The sequence below is a fragment of the Neofelis nebulosa genome, chromosome 6 (assembly GCF_028018385.1).
Source record: "Neofelis nebulosa isolate mNeoNeb1 chromosome 6, mNeoNeb1.pri, whole genome shotgun sequence".
NCBI classification, from domain to species: domain Eukaryota; kingdom Metazoa; phylum Chordata; class Mammalia; order Carnivora; family Felidae; genus Neofelis; species Neofelis nebulosa.
Window position 1 is genome coordinate 124,722,751 of NC_080787.1, and position 21,209 is coordinate 124,743,959.

Consider the following 21,209-nt stretch of genomic DNA (forward strand, 5'->3'; position numbering starts at 1 on the left):
ACTTTGTGGGAGAGAGGAAGGAAGAAAGGAAGAGGGAAAGAGGGAAAGAATGGGGGAGACGGAGAGCTGTAGGAGTTGACTTATACTTCCCTAAAGAGAGGTCTGGATTTTGTGTGTGAGGCTAAAAGACAAGGAACTGCTACCAACAACCTGTTCTAGAAAACCGTAGAGAGTTTGCTCAAGAGAGGTGTTTGAACTTTGTCATTGGACTAGACCAGCTATATAAAATTAAACAACCGTGTAGCTATCTCCCTGTAAATTGTTTATATTGTATTGAATGGGAGTAACTTGACTCCCATTCTCCTGCTTAATGAGTAAAGTGCTCAGGGAGGTTACTCTGGTGATAAAACATACAGTACTTACAGGAATAATCCACCCTCCTTCCCAACTCATCGTTCCCTGTTCTTCATTATTACTGAATGCATCCACCAGTGTGTCTTTGAGAAAATCTAAAAGCTTGATTTTTTTCTTCCATTCACGAAGACACTCAGGAATGATATGGGAGAAAATGTTATTCCAGTAAACTGCTTTCATAAAACACACATTTCTTGCACAAAACTCATCTTTTGAGGTCTGGTTTATCCCCAATCAATTGCTGCTAAATTATCCTCCTGCGACAGATAATGGAAAACTAATCCTTCTGTTGAATACCAGCCCTGCACATCTCACAAGAGAGGTATGAGCCAAGCATACTTTCCACATGAGTAGAAATGTCAGGTGGCCAGTATTATCCCCATCTTACGTCTAGTAGGTTCATGTGCAAGGTACCATAGCCCTAAGACGTTCTGATGGCCAAAGGCAACAAGTTAGCATTCATAAGGGCAAAGAGGGAAGGAATAAAAAATGGGATACTTACTTGGTCCTAGACCAATGGAAAAAGCAGCAACATAAACAAGCAAGCTGGCTAAGGAAAGCCATTTCAAGAAAGCTGGGACGTCCGCGGGATCTGTGACCATCTGGTATTGAGCTTGGCTCAGTCCAGTATTTGGCAAGTGTGTCACTCCTTTCTTATCCACGTCATTTCTCATGGGCATTAGGGAGCTTTGGCTGCGGGCAGTGAGCTCCTTATAGAGCTCTCTAAGAGTGTCATCACCGGCTGACAGGTTTCCAGGCCCATAGAACACAGACTCATCCAACGATTGGTTGACAGGGCTATGGCTTCTGCAGATATTGGTGAAGTTCATGGGGATGTTGAGATTCACGATGCCCATGGTCATCAATGAAGCTGCCATCACAGAGGAGCCGATACAAAGGAAGGTTTTGCTCCCAACGTGGTCTACAAGAAGAGTGGCGGGGATGGTGCTGATGACCTTGACGACCCCAACCCCAGTGGAGGCGAGGCTCGCTGCCTCATTGCTTTGGAAGCCAACGGACTTCAAAACAGTTGACGCATAGAATAATATGTTTGGCTGACCAGTGACTTGCACAAAAAATACCAATGTTAGGCCTATCATTATCCGGGTCCTCATGTTGTCCTTTGATCGAAACAGATCCCAGAGACTATACTGATATTCATCTTTCAGGGAAGATTTGATCCCAGTGAGTTCCTCAGTTGTATCCGAGACGGCTCTCAACCTTCTGAGAACCTTGCTAGCAGCTTCCTCGTGTCCTTTCATCACCAGAAACCGGGGACTTGGAGGCAGAAAATACATTGCAATTGCCTGCAAAATTCCCAAGGGAATGACAAGGCCAAACATGTACTTCCAGCCATGGGAGACATTGGCAAACGCATAATTTGAGATGTAGGCAAAAAGTATGCCGATGACAATCATCAGCTCGTTCAGTGACACAAGCAGGCCTCTTCTGTGTTGGGGAGCAATCTCTGCGATGTAAACACATGTGGCAATTGAAGAGAGTGAAATGGAAACCCCTAGAGCAACGCGTCCCGCTATGAGGACCGTGTAAGATGAACTGAGTATCAACACCAGGCTTCCGAGTCCAAGTAGGCAGGATGACAAGATGATGGCAGCCCTTCGTCCATATCTGTCAATCAGGACCCCTCCAGTGAGAGAGGCGAGCAAGGCCCCCATGAGGAGGGAGCTCACAACCATCTCCTGCTCGTGGCAGGTTAGGGCTAATAAGGCTCTTATCTGCAGAAGGGCTCCAGAGATGAGCCCAAGTTCATAACCCACCAGGAGGCCACTGACAGCAGCAGTGACGGACGACAGGAGAGTAAACATGCCGCAACCTACAGGCAGAGAGGAGAGACAGAGAGGTCAGTTCTGCACCATTAGTTTAAACATTTTATGTCTGAATGGAGACTCAAGCTTGTGTGCGTAAGCTTTTCGGAGCACTGAGTATACACACACACACACACATTAATATAGTAAAGTAATATATTAACAAAAATGATTAGATATAAATGGAAATATCCTTTTTCTTTCATTTTTGGAGGAGAGGGGTGAGGACATTTAGGAAGTCATTTCCTTCTATTTGTGGTGCCACTGTTGTTTTTCAGTGACCAGCAGACAGCTACGCAAGATAAGCAGATGATAGATGATAAAGACTGAACAAACAAGAGCAACCCCATTGGGTTCCTGCTTTGGTGTTGGATCAGAAATTCAGCCAGCCCAGTTCCTCGGGCCCCATGGCAGGCTTTTCTCTAAAGGCAAACCTCCAAGGCAGAGTAGAAAGGGTAGAAACCTCCAGAAGCGCTAAAGGCTTCCCCTTGTGTAACCTGGGGAAAAATGAACCACAACCTCCAGGAAACCTGCCCTCATTTCTCCTTGGTCACATCTGGCCACAGTTGGCTCTTGCTGAAATATGAGGGTAGTGTGTGTGTGTGTGTCTGTGTGTGTGTGTGCGCGCGCGCCCACGCGCGCGTATGCCTTAACAAAGTTAAGGTTGTATCAGAAAGAAGGAAGAAGGAAATGGATGCAGGGGAGGGAACCAACAATATCCATTACTTGCTGTGAGTACGGAGGAAGGGGAATAGGACTTGGGGGAAGAAGGACAAAAGGGACTTCTTCTTGTTTTGTTATTGTAATGTTAACAACTGAGGAAAAATAGCAAAATGTTAACAGGCATTAATTTTCAGAAGTAGGTAGGAGGGTGTTTATTATATGCGTATATCTGTAGTTTGTCAAAACGGGAACAAAACGAAACAAAAAGTAACCGAGGGCAGCGCAGGGAAGAGCACTGCAGGCACAGGAAACAGTAGTTTGCAACTGAAAGGCATAACACAGGAAAGCAAATTCTGGAACTGCTGGGCAGCTAGTACATCATATGTGGGGTGCAACCCCAGCTTGGAGAAGTAAATAGGATCCAGTAAATCGGGGTAGACACAGAGGGCACACTTCAAACAGAGCCCTGCAAGCCACTGTGACACCTTTTATTTATGTTTTAAATACTTATTTGGGGGGAGAACGTAAGCAGGGGAGGGGCAGATAGAGGGGACAGAGGATCTGAAATGGACTCTGTGCTGACAGGCTGACAGCAACGAGCCTGATGTGGGGCTCGAACTCACAAACTGCAAGATCATGACCTGAATCGAAGTTGGACGCTCAACCGACTGAGCCACCCAGGTGTCCCACAGTGACACCTTCTATTGTTTTCCAAGAATAATGGGGCCAATGCACACCGAATAGCATGGGGGGACTGACACCAAGTTTCTTGCTTCTGGGTGCAGACTAGTTCTTCCAGAAGCAAGACTGGTAACAGAGAAAAGTGTGTTGCCTTAGAGTTGACAAGAGATGATAGTAGCTTGGATGTTCAGAGTAGACCTGGAGACACGTAGACAGATTCAAGAGTTAATTTGGAGGTAGAGTGCCTGGGTGGTTCAGTTGGTTGAGCATCCAATTCGTAATTTTGGCTCAGGTCATGATCCCAGGGTCATGGGATCGAGACCTGCATTGGGCTCTGCACTGAGTGTGGAGCCTGCTTAAGATTCTCTCTCTCTCTCTCTCTCTCTCTCTCTCTCTCTCTCTTTCTTCCTCTCTGGCCCCTTCCCCAGCTGACAAGTGCTCTCTCTCTCTCTAAAATTAAAAATTAAAAAAAAAGAGTGAATTTGGAAGTTATTACTTCCAACTACACTTGCTTGTGAATTGGGAGTTAGAAGGAGAAGAGGTGGGCCAGAGCCCAAGATGGCTTCCTGGTTTGACCTGTTGGTTGAGTGATTTTATAATGTTCAATACCCTGTGGACAAATATGTACGTGGGATTCAGCGGCATTTATTTGGGATTTAAAAGCAGGGGAATGAATGAAATCAGGTAGGGAGGTGAAGAGAAGAGCTGAAGAAGGAGGAGTAGTCCTGGGACCTGGGGAATGCCAACATCTAGAAGACAGACAACAGCAAAGGAGTTGGAGAAGGAACAGAACTGAGATGTGTACAGAATAGACTAGAAATGTGCATAGGCACACAATTATCACAGGCTGAGCAAGGGCTATTTAAGCCTGTCATTGTGGCGGGGGCGGGAGCGGTTAAAAATGATGTTCACTCTAGGAAGTGAAGCAGGTCAAATAAAGTTGGTCTGCGTCTCTTCCCACCAGAAATACCCAAGGTATTTTACATCTCCAGGATCCTGGGACATAGGTGACTTCAAAAAATAAATCTAAAAAGGATTGAACATTTAGATGGAGGAGAAAATAAAAGGGCAAGAACCCACAATAAAATAAAAGTAATTCATGAGCATAGTGAACATAAACCATTAGAGTGAAATTAAATTAGCAATTTATCCAGCTAAGTAAAAAACAAATATTTAGCACCAGTACATGGAAGATATTTCTGTAGGTTGTGGGAAGTACATACACACACACACACACACACAGAGAGAGAGAGAGAGAGAGAGAGAGAGAGAGAAATAAGGACAACCAGATGTAGTTATATAGTTGCCCCCAAGAAACCCAAAATTCTGGTGATATCTCTGTTATCTATTATTTATTATGCAGTGTTTTAGTTTTTACGTGCAAAATGGCTTTAAAGTAGTCTCTCATAGTGGCTCCTGGGTGACTCAGTTGGTTAAGCATCTGACTCTCAATTTCAGCTTAGTTCATGATCTCATGGTTCGTGAGTTCCAGCCCCACATCAGGCTCTCCTCCTCCTCCTCCTCTGTCTCTGCTCCTGCCCCACTTTTTCACTTTCTCTCAAAATAAATAAATCGACAACAACAACAACAACAAAAAAGGTACTCTCTTGTAAGATCATTCATGTGCTAAATTTCCACATATTTCCCCCCCATGTGATCTTGAAATCCTCAGCATCATATTTCTCTATGACAAGGAGAATCGGGTCAAATTCTCACATTTTGATAAGAATATTGTATTACTTCGTATCTCTATCTCCCACTGTTCATTTTATCTATTATTTTTTAAGTTTCTTATTTTATTTATTTTTGAGGTGGGGGAGGGACACACACAGAGAGAGAATCTCCAGCAAGTTCCACACTGTCAGCATGAAGCCCAGTGTAGGGCTTGAACCCACCAACTGTGAGATCACAACTTAAGCCAAAATCAAGAGTCAGATGCTTGACTGACTGAGCCACCCAGGCCCCCCAATTTTATCTACTTTTGACATATTGATTAGCTTTTATATGTTTTGGCAATTGGCCTCTGCTATTCATATTAAAAAAATAAACGACATTGAAGAATGAAACACTTGTAAGGCAGATTGAGGGAGGCACCCCAGGAGTGGATTTAGAGTGACACAGGGCAGCAATGAGGGGATACTGAGTCAGGGACATGGCAGAATAGATGCTGCAACTGCTTGAGTGGCAGAAGATTGCCCTTGCCACTTCGCCCTCTCCTTCCCCTCTTGTTTCCCCCCTTTGTTAGCTGGGAGATAGTGTTTTCCTACCAAAAGAAAGACTTCTTGACATACCAGATTCCCTTCCTTTGATGCTCTGTCATGTTACTTCAGACAGAGTCTGAGGTGGGCAAGTCACAAAGCCTGCTCCTTATACAGTGGGGGAAATGCTCCTGACGGAAGAGAGATCCAGCTTCTTTGTCCACTTTCTGGACTTAGCTTCATATGCTGATTCTTTTAGTCAGCGTTCACGGGACACGGACAAATTGGGATGTGTGCAAAGGGTCTGGAAACCATCCCAGTTTGTCAAGGTCCCTCTAGATACCCAGCAGCTAGCACTGAGTATAATTCCTCAGAGTTACAATAACATTATTTCCATACGAATTACTAAAAAGTCTTTTTACAAAATTACAAATGTAAAAGTTTTTTTAAATTAATTAATTAATTAATTAATTAATTTGAGAGAGAGACAGAGCATGAGCAGTGGAGGGGTAGAGCGAGAGGGAGACACAGAATCTGAAGGAAGCCCCAGGCTCTGAGCTGTCAGCACAGAGCCCAACATGGGGCTGGAACTAGTGAACCACGAGATCATGACCTGAGCTGGAGTTGGACGCTCAACCAACTGGGCCACCCAGGCGCCCTGAGTTTAAAAATTTTTTTATATATCACAACATTATCTATCTATCTATCTATCTATCTATATCTATCTTTCTGTCTGTCTATCTAGGGAGTTGGCCTTTAAAATCTTAAAGGGTGCAGAGGACATTCTATGACCTTATTCCCACACAGGGGGCATACCAACAGGGGTGATATATCACAGAATTAAGCTAAGGGCTTAACTGTGTGTATTTCATTTGAGGGGCCTGTCCTCCCTGAGATATGCTTTAAGGGATCCTGATCAAAACAAATTTCACTCATCTTGGTGCTGCTCCTTGTTACTGCTGAAGTTCCCTTACAGTCTCCAGCTACCCATTTGGGATTTTGAATTCCAATGAGCCCGTGGAAGGTTAGTCCCTAATCACCCTAGATTGTAGCCCTGTGACACCTCAGGACTTCCACGACAGGACATTTTCCTGGTGCTAATTTACCATTAAAAAAAACAGTGAAGAGACATAAAAAGTGGACTTTTTTTTTTGACGATGATGATGATAAAAGCAAGACATTATTCTACGGATGCCAGAAGGTAGAAATAACTTTTTCAAGAAATCTGGCCATGAACAGGAGGAAAGAGTGCGTCGCAGGCAGGTGGGGTCTGCCTAAACACAGATAAGAGAGTTTGGGCAGCTCGCTGGACCCAGAAGCAGCAGCCGGTCCTGAAGGAGAGGGCAGGATGAGGAATTCTGATGAATGCCTTTTCAAAGAACACCCAGCCCTGAAGTCAAACACCCTGCACTTCACGTTCATGGTGACATTTAGCATTTCCATCCCATTTGCTCACGGCCTTGCTCAATGGGGGCCTTTCCTTAACATTCAAGGAAATGGCCCCAAAGGGGCCACAGGGAACTCCCAGCCTTTCGGGGACATCACAGAAATGGCAACTACGTGCAGAGTCACACCTGGGACCCGCAGTGCCGCTGGGTCATGCCTACTTCTCTGTCTTGCTGCTTTGCTAGAAGTCCAGCAGCGTCCCTGTTGAAGCCACGACGCCTGTGCTACAAGGTAAGGAAGCAAAAGCATTTGCGGAAGATGCCATCACAGCCACGGGGCCTCACGTACGTGCACTGAGACCCACACGGAGGGCACAAAGGGCAGGAGCCTCCCCAGGCGAGGCGAGGCCACAATAGCTGCATTGTCCGCCGCTTGTGGTGACTCACATGAAACCACGCTGTCACTGGCTCGCACACGACACAATTTTCCATAATATTTGCGTTTCTGCCTGCTCTCTGCTTTCCTCTCTTACCCCATATGTCTGTTCCAGCCTGGGTACATAATGGGCGCACCATGAACACTTGTCGGCTCACTAAATCCTACAACAGACGGCAAAACGTGCACACACAGGTTCCTCTGGCAGGCAGCCAGGGAATTGGACGACGTGCCCCAGTGCGAATGCCTCTGAGGTTTCAAAGACCCCCCCCTACTTCACGTTTTGCTCGGGAGAAAAACTTGCAGTGGCCCCCAAATGGCCTTGCAGATGTGGTCTCCCCTTTCTCCACTCCTCCTCCCTGAATATCTTCCATCCCAACTCATCTTTCAAGAGTCATCCCAAGCGCCACCTCCCCCAGGAAGGCCACCCTGCTCGGCCTTATTTTGCGAGCTTCACCCCTCACCCCCCTGGGCTCCTGCCGCCCAAAGAATGTGTTTCTAGTGCACCTGTCATCGTTCAAGGTGCTCACTTATTTACCCATTTGTCTCCACCTGTTGAACCGAACGTCTAAGAACTCTACTTTCCTTATGTCTGTATTCTCATCTGTGGTCTCTGGCGCAAAGTAAATACTCAGTAAATGTTTGCTGAGTGATGGAGTAAATGAACGAAGGATAAGAGCCCTCCAGAACACTGACTGATCCTCGGTCCTCACCTCCCCAAGGTTTTGTCGGCAGACTAAGATTAAGGCACAGTATTATGGAATGGTTAGCATTTACAACCTTATATTTACATAAATGCTTAGCATTTGAACAGCCTAGCATTAGCATTTCTATAAAGCTTTCAGCACTATTTTTTTTTTTAATTTTTTTTTCAACGTTTTTTATTTATTTTTGGGACAGAGAGAGACAGAGCATGAACGGGGGAGGGGCAGAGAGAGAGGGAGACACAGAATCGGAAACAGGCTCCGGGCTCCGAGCCATCAGCCCAGAGCCCGACGCGGGGCTCGAACTCACGGACCGCGAGATCGTGACCCGGCTGAAGTCGGACGCTCAACCGACTGCGCCACCCAGGCGCCCCTCAGCACTATTTTTAGCCTGTGAATATAGCACCACCGGAGACACCTTAAACCGTTTCGTTATCACTCATATATTTATTCTTTATGAAACGTGAGCCCCATGTTCTCTGGCTGTTCAGACTCACTGTTTAGCAGCACCCGTCAGGGACTCGGGTTTTCAGCCCCCACAACAGTCTCCAGACACCGGTTCCTCCCAGCCCATCCGGACTACTTGCTGTTTCTGGAAAATGCCATGCACTTTCCCAGACTCGTGCTTCTCTTCCAGCTGTTCCCCCTCAGGGTATGTCTCTCCCTTAACTTCAGAGTCTAGGGGAAACCTGAGTCATCTCTGAAGATACAGTTTGAATATTGCCTTCTCTACAAAACCTTTCCAGACGCCCTCTGGTTAGCATTAATCTCTCTCCTCTCTCTTGCCTTTCTGTCCATGACCTTACAGCACCCTGGATCATATTTAGTTGCGCCCGTCTCCTGCCTTAGATTGGGAGCGCCTTGAGAGTAGGACTGTTGCCATCAAGGGACAAAACTCATCAAGGGACCCACACAGGGCCTGCCAGGAGAGCTCAGTACAGACTCCTGGTCGTCATGTGGGGGAAGGGCGCTGGCCCAGAGAGCTCCCCCAGGCCCAGAGGGTATGGCCCCTGAAGAATTGAGGTGTGCTGTTTCCACCAGCTGCCAAAGGTCCCGGATGCTGCCTCTGGGCCCTAGACCATGTGTGGGGCCCCTGGTGGTGGTAAATACTGGGCACTAGCCTGCATCTAGTCCCCCTCCCTGCCTCCCAATCCCCCTTAGCATACAATGAAACTCAGCCCAACCGAAAATTTGGCCTCCCTCTCTACCTGCTGTTGTTTGGCCTTTCGAAAACAAAAACCGATGGGAACTTTGCTTTCTTTTTCATTTTTCAAATCTCAGGTTTGATTTAGTAGTACGTATACAGCCACACTTTCCGGAAACCAGGCTTCTCCAAATTCCCTGGGCTAGGGAGGTACCCAGAGGGGACGCTGCTTACACTGGCTTATTAGCCCTTCCCTTCATCTTGCCCTATTAACTCTCTTTTTCTGCCTGATTATTCACAGGACTTCCATTCTTTTCTTTCTTTCCTTTTCGCTTTTTTGCCTTTCCGTCCTTCCTTCCCTCCTTCACTGTGAGACTTTCGCCGGGATAAGTCTGGCTACTTGTTTCTTCCACACTTTTCTGCTTCTACTTGGGTTCTTCTACTCAGGAAAGATTTCCTCTAGTATTTTGGGTTTCCCCCTATTTGTTTAGTAATAATTATTTATGTGTTACTTATACATATTCATCTCATTTCCCGCCTGTATCTTTTTTTTTTTTCTAATGTTCATTTGTTTTTGACAGAAAGAGAGCACGGAACGGCGAAGGGCAGAGAGGGAAACCAAAGCACTGAGAGCAGAGACCCCTTCGTGGGGATCGAACTTACAAACCATGAGATCATGACCTGAGCCGAAGTCGGATGCTTAACAGACTGAGCCACCCAGGCGTCCCCACTCTCTGTCTTCTTGTCCTGCTTATGTGCACCTAGAATAGCCTCTCCCACGTCGCAGATCTCAGAATATAGTTCTGCTCTGGCAGCGTTAGTGTCCTCACGCTCATGACAGGTTCACACAGGCCTGCCCTGTCTGCACCTGTCCTCAGCTCTGTCTTCACCTAGATTTGTTCTCGTCGTCGGGCGTTGTCCTAATCTCTTTTTTCAGAGTCTACTCTTACAAAATGTATAGAGAACAGAAAACAGATGCTTTCCAAAAATGTATGTATGTTTCCTATAAAAAGAAATCTTAAAATGCATCCTTCGCCTTTGTATTTAGAACATACTTGCCAGTGGCCAGATTTGTTGCTTTCTCTGTATCCAGCCCCCAGATCAGTTATGATATTTTTGACCGTAGGAAACCAAAACCTAAAAAACAAGGCTTTAAAACATTGTGGCATTCGCTGTTTAATTGGTGAGAAGACCGAGTTGAGTTTGGTGTCTCCAAGGATTCATACTCTATCCATTCTTCTGTTCCTGCCTCCTCAGAGGGTTGGCTTTTGCCCCTGGTTTGTCACCATAGGTGCAAAGAGGCCGCCACAGCCCCAGGCTTAAGATTCTCTCGCCACCAAATTCAAAGGCAAGTGACGGTGGAAGAAGGCTTGCGGTAAGGCCTCTTTCTTTTTTTCATGGAGGAAACTTTCCAGAAGCACCCTGGAAGAGGATGGGTTTCAGAATACGCTAGCCCCGAAATGTGGTGCCTTGGCTTATTGAATGCTTTAAGCTGAAGGAGTTTGAGAAAATGGCAGAAACAGGAGGGTCCCTCTGGCCTTCTCCCTGCCCTTTCCCCCTAAAGCAGGTGACACCCTTACATGGGAGGTGCCCTCCCCACACCCACAGGAAGGGAACAATCTTATCTCTGAAGACAGAGAGAGACCACGAAGGATCCGAACAAACAGGCCTTGCCCAGTCTCCCCAGTTCACAACACTTACCTCACACACCTTGACCTGTCATATGCTCCGCGGCTGTCCACGCTTCATCAAACAGAGCATAACAACACTCAGATTTAACCATTTCTTACTCTTTAGTTCCCGAGGGCTCCCGTGTCATGTAGAACGCGCATTAAATTCACGTGGATATTTTTTCCCTCTTAATCTTTGTCGGTTTGATTTTCAGACCTAGCTGAAGACTTCCCGTCATGTCTCATTGGCCAGAAGCAGAGGAAGGTTCCCTGGTCAGACTTGGCTGCAAGGGAGCCTGAGATGCGAGTCTCTGAATATTTTAGCTCCCCAGATAGGAAAGGCAGAACATGAGAAGGGAGTTGGAACAGCTGTTGGGTTTTCAGTGTCTTACATACCTTATTCTAGCCACCCGGCTGCCGTCGAGAACTCCTCTTAGCGAGACCGGGGGGAGCACTTGGTGTGCAGAGCGACTGGCCAAATTTCTGATGCCTGGAAGTAATTTTTCTGGTGGGATGCCATTGGACGGAGGAAGGACTTGTATTGCTTCCATGTTTTGGTCCCCTGACTAGGAAGAAGAGATACCATTCCTGCATGATTTAAAGCAGTCTGGAAAACCAGTACGGGCAAAGCTACAACTTCTGGAAGGCACCATTCCAGTGGCTCATCCAGGCTTTGTCCCTTCTTAACACTGATCTCATGTTCCAGAACTCGGTGAGCCGCTGTCTTTCCTATCTGCCCAGAGTTGCTGAAATCTTGGAAACTGTAGCCCCTGAGAGAGAAAGAGAAGTAACGGCAACGGGATGCCTGGGAAGATCGGACCGTGCAGCAAAGCTTCAACCCTCTGCCAGAGTGGCCCCAGGGGTCTGTGGTGATGTCTTCCCTATATCTGGCTCCCGAAAATCCTCTCCATTAGGGATGTGCAGTGGGAGTTTGTGCAAAGCTAAAATGTTACTGCCTCTTATACATCAGGCCCATGTTTGTACCTAACTTTGGGTTAAATGCTAACCCATTGATGAATATATCTGGCTTTTATGCTTTTGTGACTTTACATCTCTTTCCATGTTTTTATGGATATTTTCAACAGACAGTTAAGGGGGTGTGATCTGGAGAACAAACCAGCAGCCACGTCACCTGGAGACGTCTGAGGACTCCGCCACGGAGATTCTCAGTGTGTGCGAGCGCGAGTGAGCTATGGACATGTGAGAATTCACAAAATCTTTAATTAGTGAACGTTGGAAAACATAGTAACACGTGTATCTGTACTCGAAGATTTCAAACGTATGCAGATGTGATGAAAAAGTTATAAAAAAGTTCAAGTTCCGGTGATGGCACAGTAGCATTCCTTCAGTCTATATTTTCTTTTTTTTTTTAATTTTAAAATGTTTTTATTTATTTTTGAGACAGAGAGAGACAGAGCATGAGCAGGGGAGGGGCAGACACAGAATCAGAAGCAGGCTCCAGGCTCTGGGCTGTCAGCATAGAGCCCAACAGGGGGCTCGAACTCACAGACTGTGAGATCAGGACCTGAGCTGAAGTTAGAAGCTTAACCGACTGAGCCACCCAGGCGCCCCCCGTCAGTCTACGTTTTCTAATCAATAAATTTAAGATGGCAGAAACTATTATGTGAGGATCTAAAGTTGTTTAAGGAGTTGTTAAAGGGGTCTACATACTTGAAAATGACTGGGAATCATCTGTAGTGCATTTAAACATTTTAAATTGGGAAAATACAATGGGAAGAGAACAAATAATATTGTAAAGGCTGTGGATGTAAAGCTCTTAGGAAATGCACTTTATTTACTAAAAATAAATACCTGCATGGCCACCTGGATGTTAAGGGAGAAGTGCATGGGGCAAGTTGATAATATACAAGTGGACTATGGGAAAGAGAGAGAGAGAGAGGAAAAAAAAAAAGGCCGAGATGTTTTATATAACATAAGGGAAGAATTTTGACCTGTGTGTGGATGTGTGTGTGTGTGTGTATGACAGAGAGAGTTCAAGAAAGACTGGCGAAGAATGCCCAGAAATGGAAGAAATGGAAGAAAAATGGAGAAATGGAAGAAAAGGTCCAGACAGGTTATCAAGTTGTAGGGGAGAGGACGGGGATAAGGGAACAAAAGGGCCACAGGCCTACAGATTTTAGGAAAGTTGGTTTACAAGAAATTCCCTATGGTAGATTTGACAGGATAATTTACAAAATGGGCTCACCAAACATTTATTTGGATGATAGCTGTCTGCAAATCGTAGTAATGATCCACAAAGAGCTTATATGAATGGGATTTGAGAATGTGAAGGAAAAAGGGCCATGATCTGCACATGGATCAAAGCAAAGATAAGAGAAAAAGACTAATTGTGGGAAGTGAAGGTTAAGAATCCAGTGGAGACAGGAAGTTGATCAGAAGAACAGCAAGGCTCCTCAGGTATTCTGTGTGTGCACAGCGAGGGTGGCGAGTAAGAAAACATGTGGACTTAGCCTCATGGGGGCTGGAACTGTGTTTATTTAAATATTAAAATAATGGTGGCCCCATGAAGCTGGAGGATTTTGACATGCAGATAAGGTTTTCTAGAACTCTCTAAGTCTGTCCCCACTACCATCATTTTCAGAAACTTGCTTGGTTTCTCTAAACTGATATGGTCTCTTCCTAAGAATGCTTCCTCTCATGGTACTTAGCACACAAAGGTCTTGTGATATGGTCCCTGCTTACATCTTCAGATTTCTTTGTCGTCCTCTGCCCTCCACCCTTCTTTGAACTCTGTGCTCTCGTCACACAGAAATAGCTGGAGGTCCCTGAATGTGCCATTTTGTCTTCTCAAAATTTGTACGCAAGCTATTTTCTCTGCTTATAATGCTCTCCGTAAATGCACTGCCCTCAGTTATACCTTCTTGACTCAACTTTACTCTACTATCTTCCAGAATCCATCAAAACCTGGCTAAGCTGCCCCATGGGCATTAGTATGGCATTATATCCCCGGCCACCTCCTCCATCTTGGGTTTCCTGAACGCGTGTCTCTCTCCACCAGTTGGTAATATGTATCGGCATTGCATGGATGTCTCTTATTCACCCTGGACCCGGCTGTAGCACGTTTGCTAAACGATCATCTTATAATTATTTTGATTCTGGTAAAATCTACAGACATGGATAATGTCCTACATATTGCTTTTCACTCTGAAGTATCCAGCATGGAGTAAGTGCTCAATATGTACTGCTGAATTCCCATGTCCTTTAGTTTAGCTGAACAAATGCTTAATTCATTTGCTCATTTAACAGCTCAGCATGTACTATGCGCCAGCACCATGTTGGGCACAGATGGTAACAGGCTCATCTGGATGAACAGTGCAGTCAGCAGGATGGCCTTTATGAGCACTGTGTTGAGAGATTTCCCAGGTTACATCTGGATTTGGTAGCTCAAGATGGTGGTACTTGTCCCACATGCACGTGATCCCTGATGGAAAAGGCATAGCTCCTACCTCTTACGAACAGTATTTTCCAAGCCCACAGTGCTTGCAGTCCTCTCAGAGCTCTGACAAATGTACAAGAATGTGTATTTTATCCAGGAGCTTATAACCTTATAGCAAAAGACGTGTTGCATGGAAAATCAGGGAGGTAGCTAAAATCGAATGCAATAAAGTTCTGAAACGAGTTTAACAGGTACCCCAAATCAAAGATCAGATAACAGAACAGAGCAGGGAGTAGAGACATTGGTGCTGGATGGTATTACGGGTCAAGTGGGTAAAACCGTGGATTGGATCATAGGATACCGACACTCTGATATTATCCATGCTACCTGGAGTGAGTCCCTTTGGTTCTCTCTAGGAGGTACCCGGGCTTAAGGTGAAGGTACAGTCAGGAATCAGAGTGCCTGATTAGTTACCGGCTACATGTCCCTTAACCTTTCTGTTCCTCTGTGTCCTCATTCCTAACATAGAGATAATAATATTACCTACTTCATAAAGTTGTTATGAGAATTAATGAGGCAGAAGAATGTGTTGGGCATGGTAGTAAGCATTTGGTAAACGTTCGCTGTGGTTCTCTTGGCCTCAGTTTCCTTAACTGTGAACTGGGGGTAGTATTACCTCATTGCGTTATTGTAAAGATAAGAAGGAATAATAGTAATAGAAACATTTGACCCACAATAATCATTCAACAAAAATCTGTGTCGTCTGGACCAGTGGGGTAAAATCTCCATGACACGGAAATAAACCTTTGAAACAGTCTCTCTTACTGATAGCAAAGGAAGAAAAATGATACCTTGTTTCCAGCATAACAATTATGCCTTTTCATAAATTCTTGAATTGCTTTGTTTTTGGTAGTACCTACATAATTGGGTTTACACCATGAAAAATTCTTCCCGTGAGTTTGCCTGGGGTTTCAACAATCTTGTTTCCCAATGGAATTGAAACATTTTATTAGCTTGGGAATGCTCTCTCACCACAAACTGATCTTAATCACAATTTATTTCTCTGTTCTTAAAAGTCTTGCTGGGGCACCTGGGTGGCTCAGTCAGTTAAGCCTCTAACTTCAGCTCGGGTCATGATCTCGCAGTTCGTGAGTTCGAGCCCCGCATCAGGCTGTCTGCTGTCTGCTTTCAGCACGGGGACCACTTCGGATCTTGTTTCCCTCTCTCTTCTCCTCCCCCACCTGTCTCAAAAATAAATAAACATTAAAAAAAAAAAAAGTCTTGCACCGCTGAGGCTGAGATGCCATTTCGGGCTGGTTTCTAAATTAACATTGCACATTGCTCCCAGCACCAACTTCCACAAAGTATGGAAGCAGGTGCATGTAGAACGAATTTTGGAGAAAATTATATGGACATAACCAACAGCCCCAGAGTCTGCCTAACTGTGCCAGGCAGACCTGAGTCATGAGTGTTCCGGAGAAACAATTACTTCCAAGGGGAGCACAATTTAACAGCTTAAAGGTGAATTACACTTGATTTACTCAAGGAAAAAAAATACTCCTGTAAGTCAAACAAAGGACTGCATTTTTCTCCCTGATATTTTGGCAGAACAATATAAAGTAAGGGATTGTTCGAAAAGAATGAAACCTACTGAAATTAAAAGGATGCAATAAATTATTTTAGTTTTATTATTACTCCTATACCTCAATTGTATAGAAAAATTAGTATATCATTGAAGTACAGCCATTTAGCAAATGTATAAATGAGTGTGCTGTGTTGTGTGTGGGGGTTTTTTTTGTTTGTTTGTTTTCATTTTTTTAATTTTTAATTAATTAATTTTTAGGATCCTATGGGATTAGCAGTACTTCCTATAGGAAGTAAAACGGTACCAATGAGCCAAAAGAAAAGAAAATTAAATTTTAAAAAACATGTATGATTTTATGATTTACTGTAAAGGTTATATAGCTGACTCGAAGTTTCAGCTGGGAACTCTCTGGGGTGATTTCAAGTCCTTCGCCTTTAACGGAGATTAGGTGCCTTCTGAGGGAAGACGGGATGAGAAATTATCTTTATTTGGTATTTGGTCAAACAGCCCCTTGAAATGAAGCCCATTCTAACCTTCCCCCCCTTTCTCACCGTATCTTGGTATCTTTTTACATGGCTTTTATTCTCTATTTTATTCAATAACTCATCTTCTTGGGGAAGACTGTGCCCGAGGAAACCATTGAACTAGGGAACCCAACTCCGCTCAATCTAAGAATCTTCTACAACGAGTTCTGCCTCACAGTCTGAGTCAGTAGGTGTTTTGCTGAGAAGCAGAAACTAATTGCATACTAACAGGGGGCGGGGGGCAACTGGGAGCTCTCAGAACTTTTTAAACCCTGAGGCTAATTATTACTTGGTTCCTACTACTGAGAAAATGCTACCTACAAAGCCAGATTCAACAACTATTATTGAACGAGAAGACAGTCCCACCTATCTACGGCAATTAAACATTGCATTTTCAAATTGGCTGACTCCCCTTGGATTTACACATTTAAATTGGAGTTTTCCTCGGGCAGCTACCGGGTGGGTTTATTTTGAGGTGTTTTTGGTTTTGTTTTTGTTTGTCTGTCTGTTTGTTTTTTTTTTACCTGCGAACATAAGATTTAGCCCACCAAAAAGTACCCCCTTGAAAATTCACAAACAGTAGAAGTTAAGGACTACCACTAGGCCTGTTCCTGGGATCTCAGAGGCCTCAGCTCCTGCGAGCAATGTGACCAGACTATGGGTGATATTACAAATATTTCACAACGGGGATGGGGCACTGACCCATCAGAAGAGGCATTAGCTGTGAAATCAGCTCAGGCACAATGTGTCTGCTGACTGATTTCAGTCCTCCGGGTCAGTCACACCGCTTGAAGGCTTCATCCATGTCTGACAGGCCCTGCCTCCTGCAGGCTCCCTCCAGTGCATGTCCGCAGCTGTGGTGGCAGCCAGGGGGTAGCCTGTGGAAGCAGCAACCTCTCTGCCCTCTCTAGGGCACAGCCATTTCAAAGGGAAACAAGAGCCCTGGCTGTGTGAGCCCAACGCTACCCGGAGTCTGTGGTGAAACAGCTTCCGCCATGTTGGTTCAGAGCCTTCTCTCTCCCTAGATCTCAGAGAAGCCATTTGCCTGGCCCTCACAGTCACAAGGAGCCTCAAACTGAGGCTTTTGATGTGATTTCCAAGTGAGGTTAAATGTACAGTCATAGAGATAAGCTGACCGAAGTGAAAAGGGAGATAATCATCTTTAAATCTGTTCTTATTTCCAGACAAAAGAGTCGACAGCCTCTCAGAGATTCACATGTCTATCAATCCTGCCATTTCCTTGGCAATATCAAGCTGTATAGATGACTGTGATCAGTCATCAATTTGTTAAATGCCCGTGTTTTTAAAGCACAATAATCTGTGTCACAGGTTTTGCCACTTTTTAATGTAGGGAAAGCCTGGGAAAATGCTAATGGCTAAGGCCTGGGTCTTCCCAAAATGACTGGTTTGTTGTTAGACTTGCCCTTTTCACAACCAAGGTTCTGTTAAGAGGTCGAGTTCATTGGTCTGACTTGCTCTTCCCTGGGGACAAGGTTCCTTCTAAAGTCTGCTCAACTCTCTTACAGGTAGACTCTCCATCGGGCTGCCCAAGGAAGCCTGAGAGAGCTGGGCCTGACTGAGTTCAAGGGGGCCTGGTTCAGGCTAACCCTGGGAACCCAAGACTCAGTAGAAGCATAGTAAAAATCCCCCACCCTCAAAAACATCGCCTGCATAACCAGAGTAGTGACAGACCTGTGGTTTGCTAATGTGGTCCCACCCAGGACCCAGCTTAGGACTACAGGAGATGGGAAGGGATCAGGGAGCAGCCTGCCTCAGGCTCTTCCTTTTCTTCACCCCCCTTTCCACTAAAGAGTTGCCATGATTACCTCTCTTACATACTGACCACCTATTCAGCTTTTCCTTTGTCGAAAGGAGTTTCACAGCTTTAAAGAAGTTTGAAAACAATTGCCTTTGGATACTCATCTGATTAGCCCAAGTGTACATTTCTTAAATCTCAGCCTGCGGCATCTTGGATTTAGAAGGGTCTCAGGGAGAACGAAGCCCAGCCCCTTCAACTGGGCCAGTGAGTCCAGCCAGTTATACTGATCTGGGTTCCAGTGCATCGGGCAGCCGGGGCTCCAGGGCTTGAGAACTTGCACTCATACAGTGAATATTGTTCTTGGTCTCTGATCCTTTGGGCAGGTGCTGGTGGGGTAAAAAGGGCCTCAAAGAAACTCCTCTTAGTCTTATCTGAAACATGAAATTGGAGGGGCGCCTGGCTGGCTCAGTCGGTTAAGTGTCAGACTTCGGCTCAGGTCATGATCTCACAGCTTGTGAGCTCGAGTCCCGCATCGGGCTCTGTGCTGACAGATCGGAGCCTGGCACCTGCTTCAGATTCTGTGTCTCCCTCTCTCTCTGCTTCCCCACTCATGCTCTGTCTCTCTCTCTCTCTCCCCTTCAAAAACAAATAAACATTAAAAAAAAAAAAAAAAAGAAACATGAAATTGGAAGAGTCTGGAAGACCCATCTGCTGAGACAGAGGAACAGGCATCCAGCCCCCCAGGCCAGAGACCTCAGGGTGAGTTTTGCACCAGCCCTGCGAGAACCTGGGCCAACCACACATGTTCTCTCACTTGTGTGAGATGTTGTAGCATTGTGCTTTTCTAATATCACCCACACAGCGGTCGGGTATAGGCACCAGGATTACGAATTGAGCTTAACGCTGCCTATAAGGTCGGTTATAACATGCCCGTGAATACAAAAAAAAAATTACTAAAAACATACACGCTTTATGTCGTAACTGATTGAAAATGGACTTAAGTTCTTTAGCTTGTAGTCACTGGAACAAAGAATTCTTTCCAGTTTCAGAGGAGTTTCCCCGGGTGAGATCTGCCAACACTTTTATTGGGCGTAAGAGCGTTAGGAGGCGCTAACATGGAGTCTGGAAATTTTTGTGTGGATTTGTTTCTCAGTATCTCACATGATCTAATTACTTTGTCCTGGGTTGTATGACTCATTCGTCTTTGTGCTTTAATTTCCCCATCTAGGAATACAGAAAAACTTGTATCTTCAAATGCAGGACTAGGATGGTAATTATTGAGCATACGTAAATACTCTGGATTTCCTGGATGAAACTATGGGAATGTACAAAGTGGTCAAAAGAACGATTCGACACACATCATTTCATTAAAACCTCAGCATTTTCATAAAACAGACTACAGTATAATCCCAAATCGTACAGCGAGCCTGCACTATGCCTTCCGTAGGTACAAGTCCATACACATAATTGCCTTGGATACCACGACACGTCTGAGACAACTTATGAAAATTTGTACTAAAAATCCTAAAATGTTTGTATCCATCTAAATATAAACTCTAGCACAAATCAAAGCTTTATTCATTTAGGATTTGGGGGAGACGTTTAGGCTTCCTTTCTTTTCCACGTAATAAAGGTTCATTTACAATTAAGTTAAAAAATAATTTACCGTGTTTATTCATTTTATCATTTCTTTGGAACACGGTTGCATTGTCAGTTGAATCTTGTGCCTTTCCAAACACTAACACCTGTGACCTTCCTTCAGGATGACCGTGACCTTGCGCAATTTAACCTATTAAGAGTACATGGTGCTTTCAAAGCCATATCAGAATTAAATAGTCCATATTTTTAATTCTTGCCGTGGAGGCCCCTTCAGGACAAAGTTTCTTTTCATCCTCTTTGTGACGTTCCCACGGGCTATTTAGCGAACCCTTTTGTTGACATGGCCACCTGAGCAAGCTCGGCGGTTCAGTCTTTCAGGAACTCGGAGAGAACATTGCAACTCTTTCCTTTACCCTCAAATACAAGCTTCCCTGGCCTGCTTGGAGACGTAGGAGCCAGAGAGCACCCTTGGAGAAAGGGGTAGTTCTGCTTAAGCGAGGGAGAGGCCGTCCTGAAGAATGACCTCAGGTACTCATTCTTGACCAGAAGTGGGGAAGTAGGAGGAAGCTGAAGGGGGAAAGGGCAAGGAAGAATGATAGCCTCTCATTGTGGAAGAGCCAATCCATGCCTCTGTCAGAGGGGTCGTGGATTCAAGTCCAAGATCAGACAGACCCACGAGGCAAACGTGATTTGATAGATCCACTGCAAGGTGAGAGGCACATGCCTTTTGAATCAGTTAGTGTTCTGGATTGTTCATGAAAATTGGCCATTTTCACATTGGCCATTCCAATAAATGGCCTGGGAATCTATGGTAGGCATGGTGAAGGGGCACAGAGCTGAGGAAAGCTTCAGAGAGACAATTATCTGTGTTCGATTTAATTTCCTATTACGATTAGTTTCCATTCCTTTGGGAACCAACTAACAGAGTAGGAAAGGCTAGCCAAGAGCTTGCAGTGCGTTTGTGGGAACTGTAAATGTGGAAGTGAAGGAAAGCATTTGCTGTAGCAAAGATAACTGGAATGAATTAAAACTTTTTCCAGTTTCGCCTCCAGAAGGAAAAAGGATTCAAGGACCCTCAGTTTGAAAGGCCAGTTTGACAGTTAGGCAGGAGCAAACGGAGCACAGGTTTGAGGCTTCCCTAAGGCTCAAATGCTCAAATGCATTACCAACTAGACGCTGGGAAGTTAAAAAAGAAAGTTGGTGTTCATTGATTACGTAACTAACAATTTTCCAGAGCCTACTTAAAATACTGACTTAAAACATGGTGGTTCTCCATGTTCCCTC

General features: G+C 45.0%; 1 protein-coding gene and 1 long non-coding RNA gene across 4 annotated transcripts in view; one reads left to right on the forward strand and one right to left on the reverse strand.

The window, feature by feature from the left end:
• The window catches only part of SLC2A12 (solute carrier family 2 member 12), a 58,657-nt gene that overhangs the window by 36,739 nt on the left and 709 nt on the right, over window positions 1-21,209 (reverse strand). For all 3 annotated transcript variants that reach the window (XM_058735338.1, XM_058735337.1, XM_058735339.1), the window contains exon 2: window positions 857-2,188. In XM_058735338.1, the coding sequence (XP_058591321.1) occupies window positions 857-2,188 (1,332 nt within the window). The remainder of the gene's footprint in view (window positions 1-856; window positions 2,189-21,209) is intronic.
• Window positions 6,861-12,896, forward strand: LOC131514879 (uncharacterized). The gene is made up of 2 exons (XR_009263309.1): window positions 6,861-7,399; window positions 9,973-12,896. It is a non-coding gene; the product is annotated as an uncharacterized LOC131514879 (long non-coding RNA).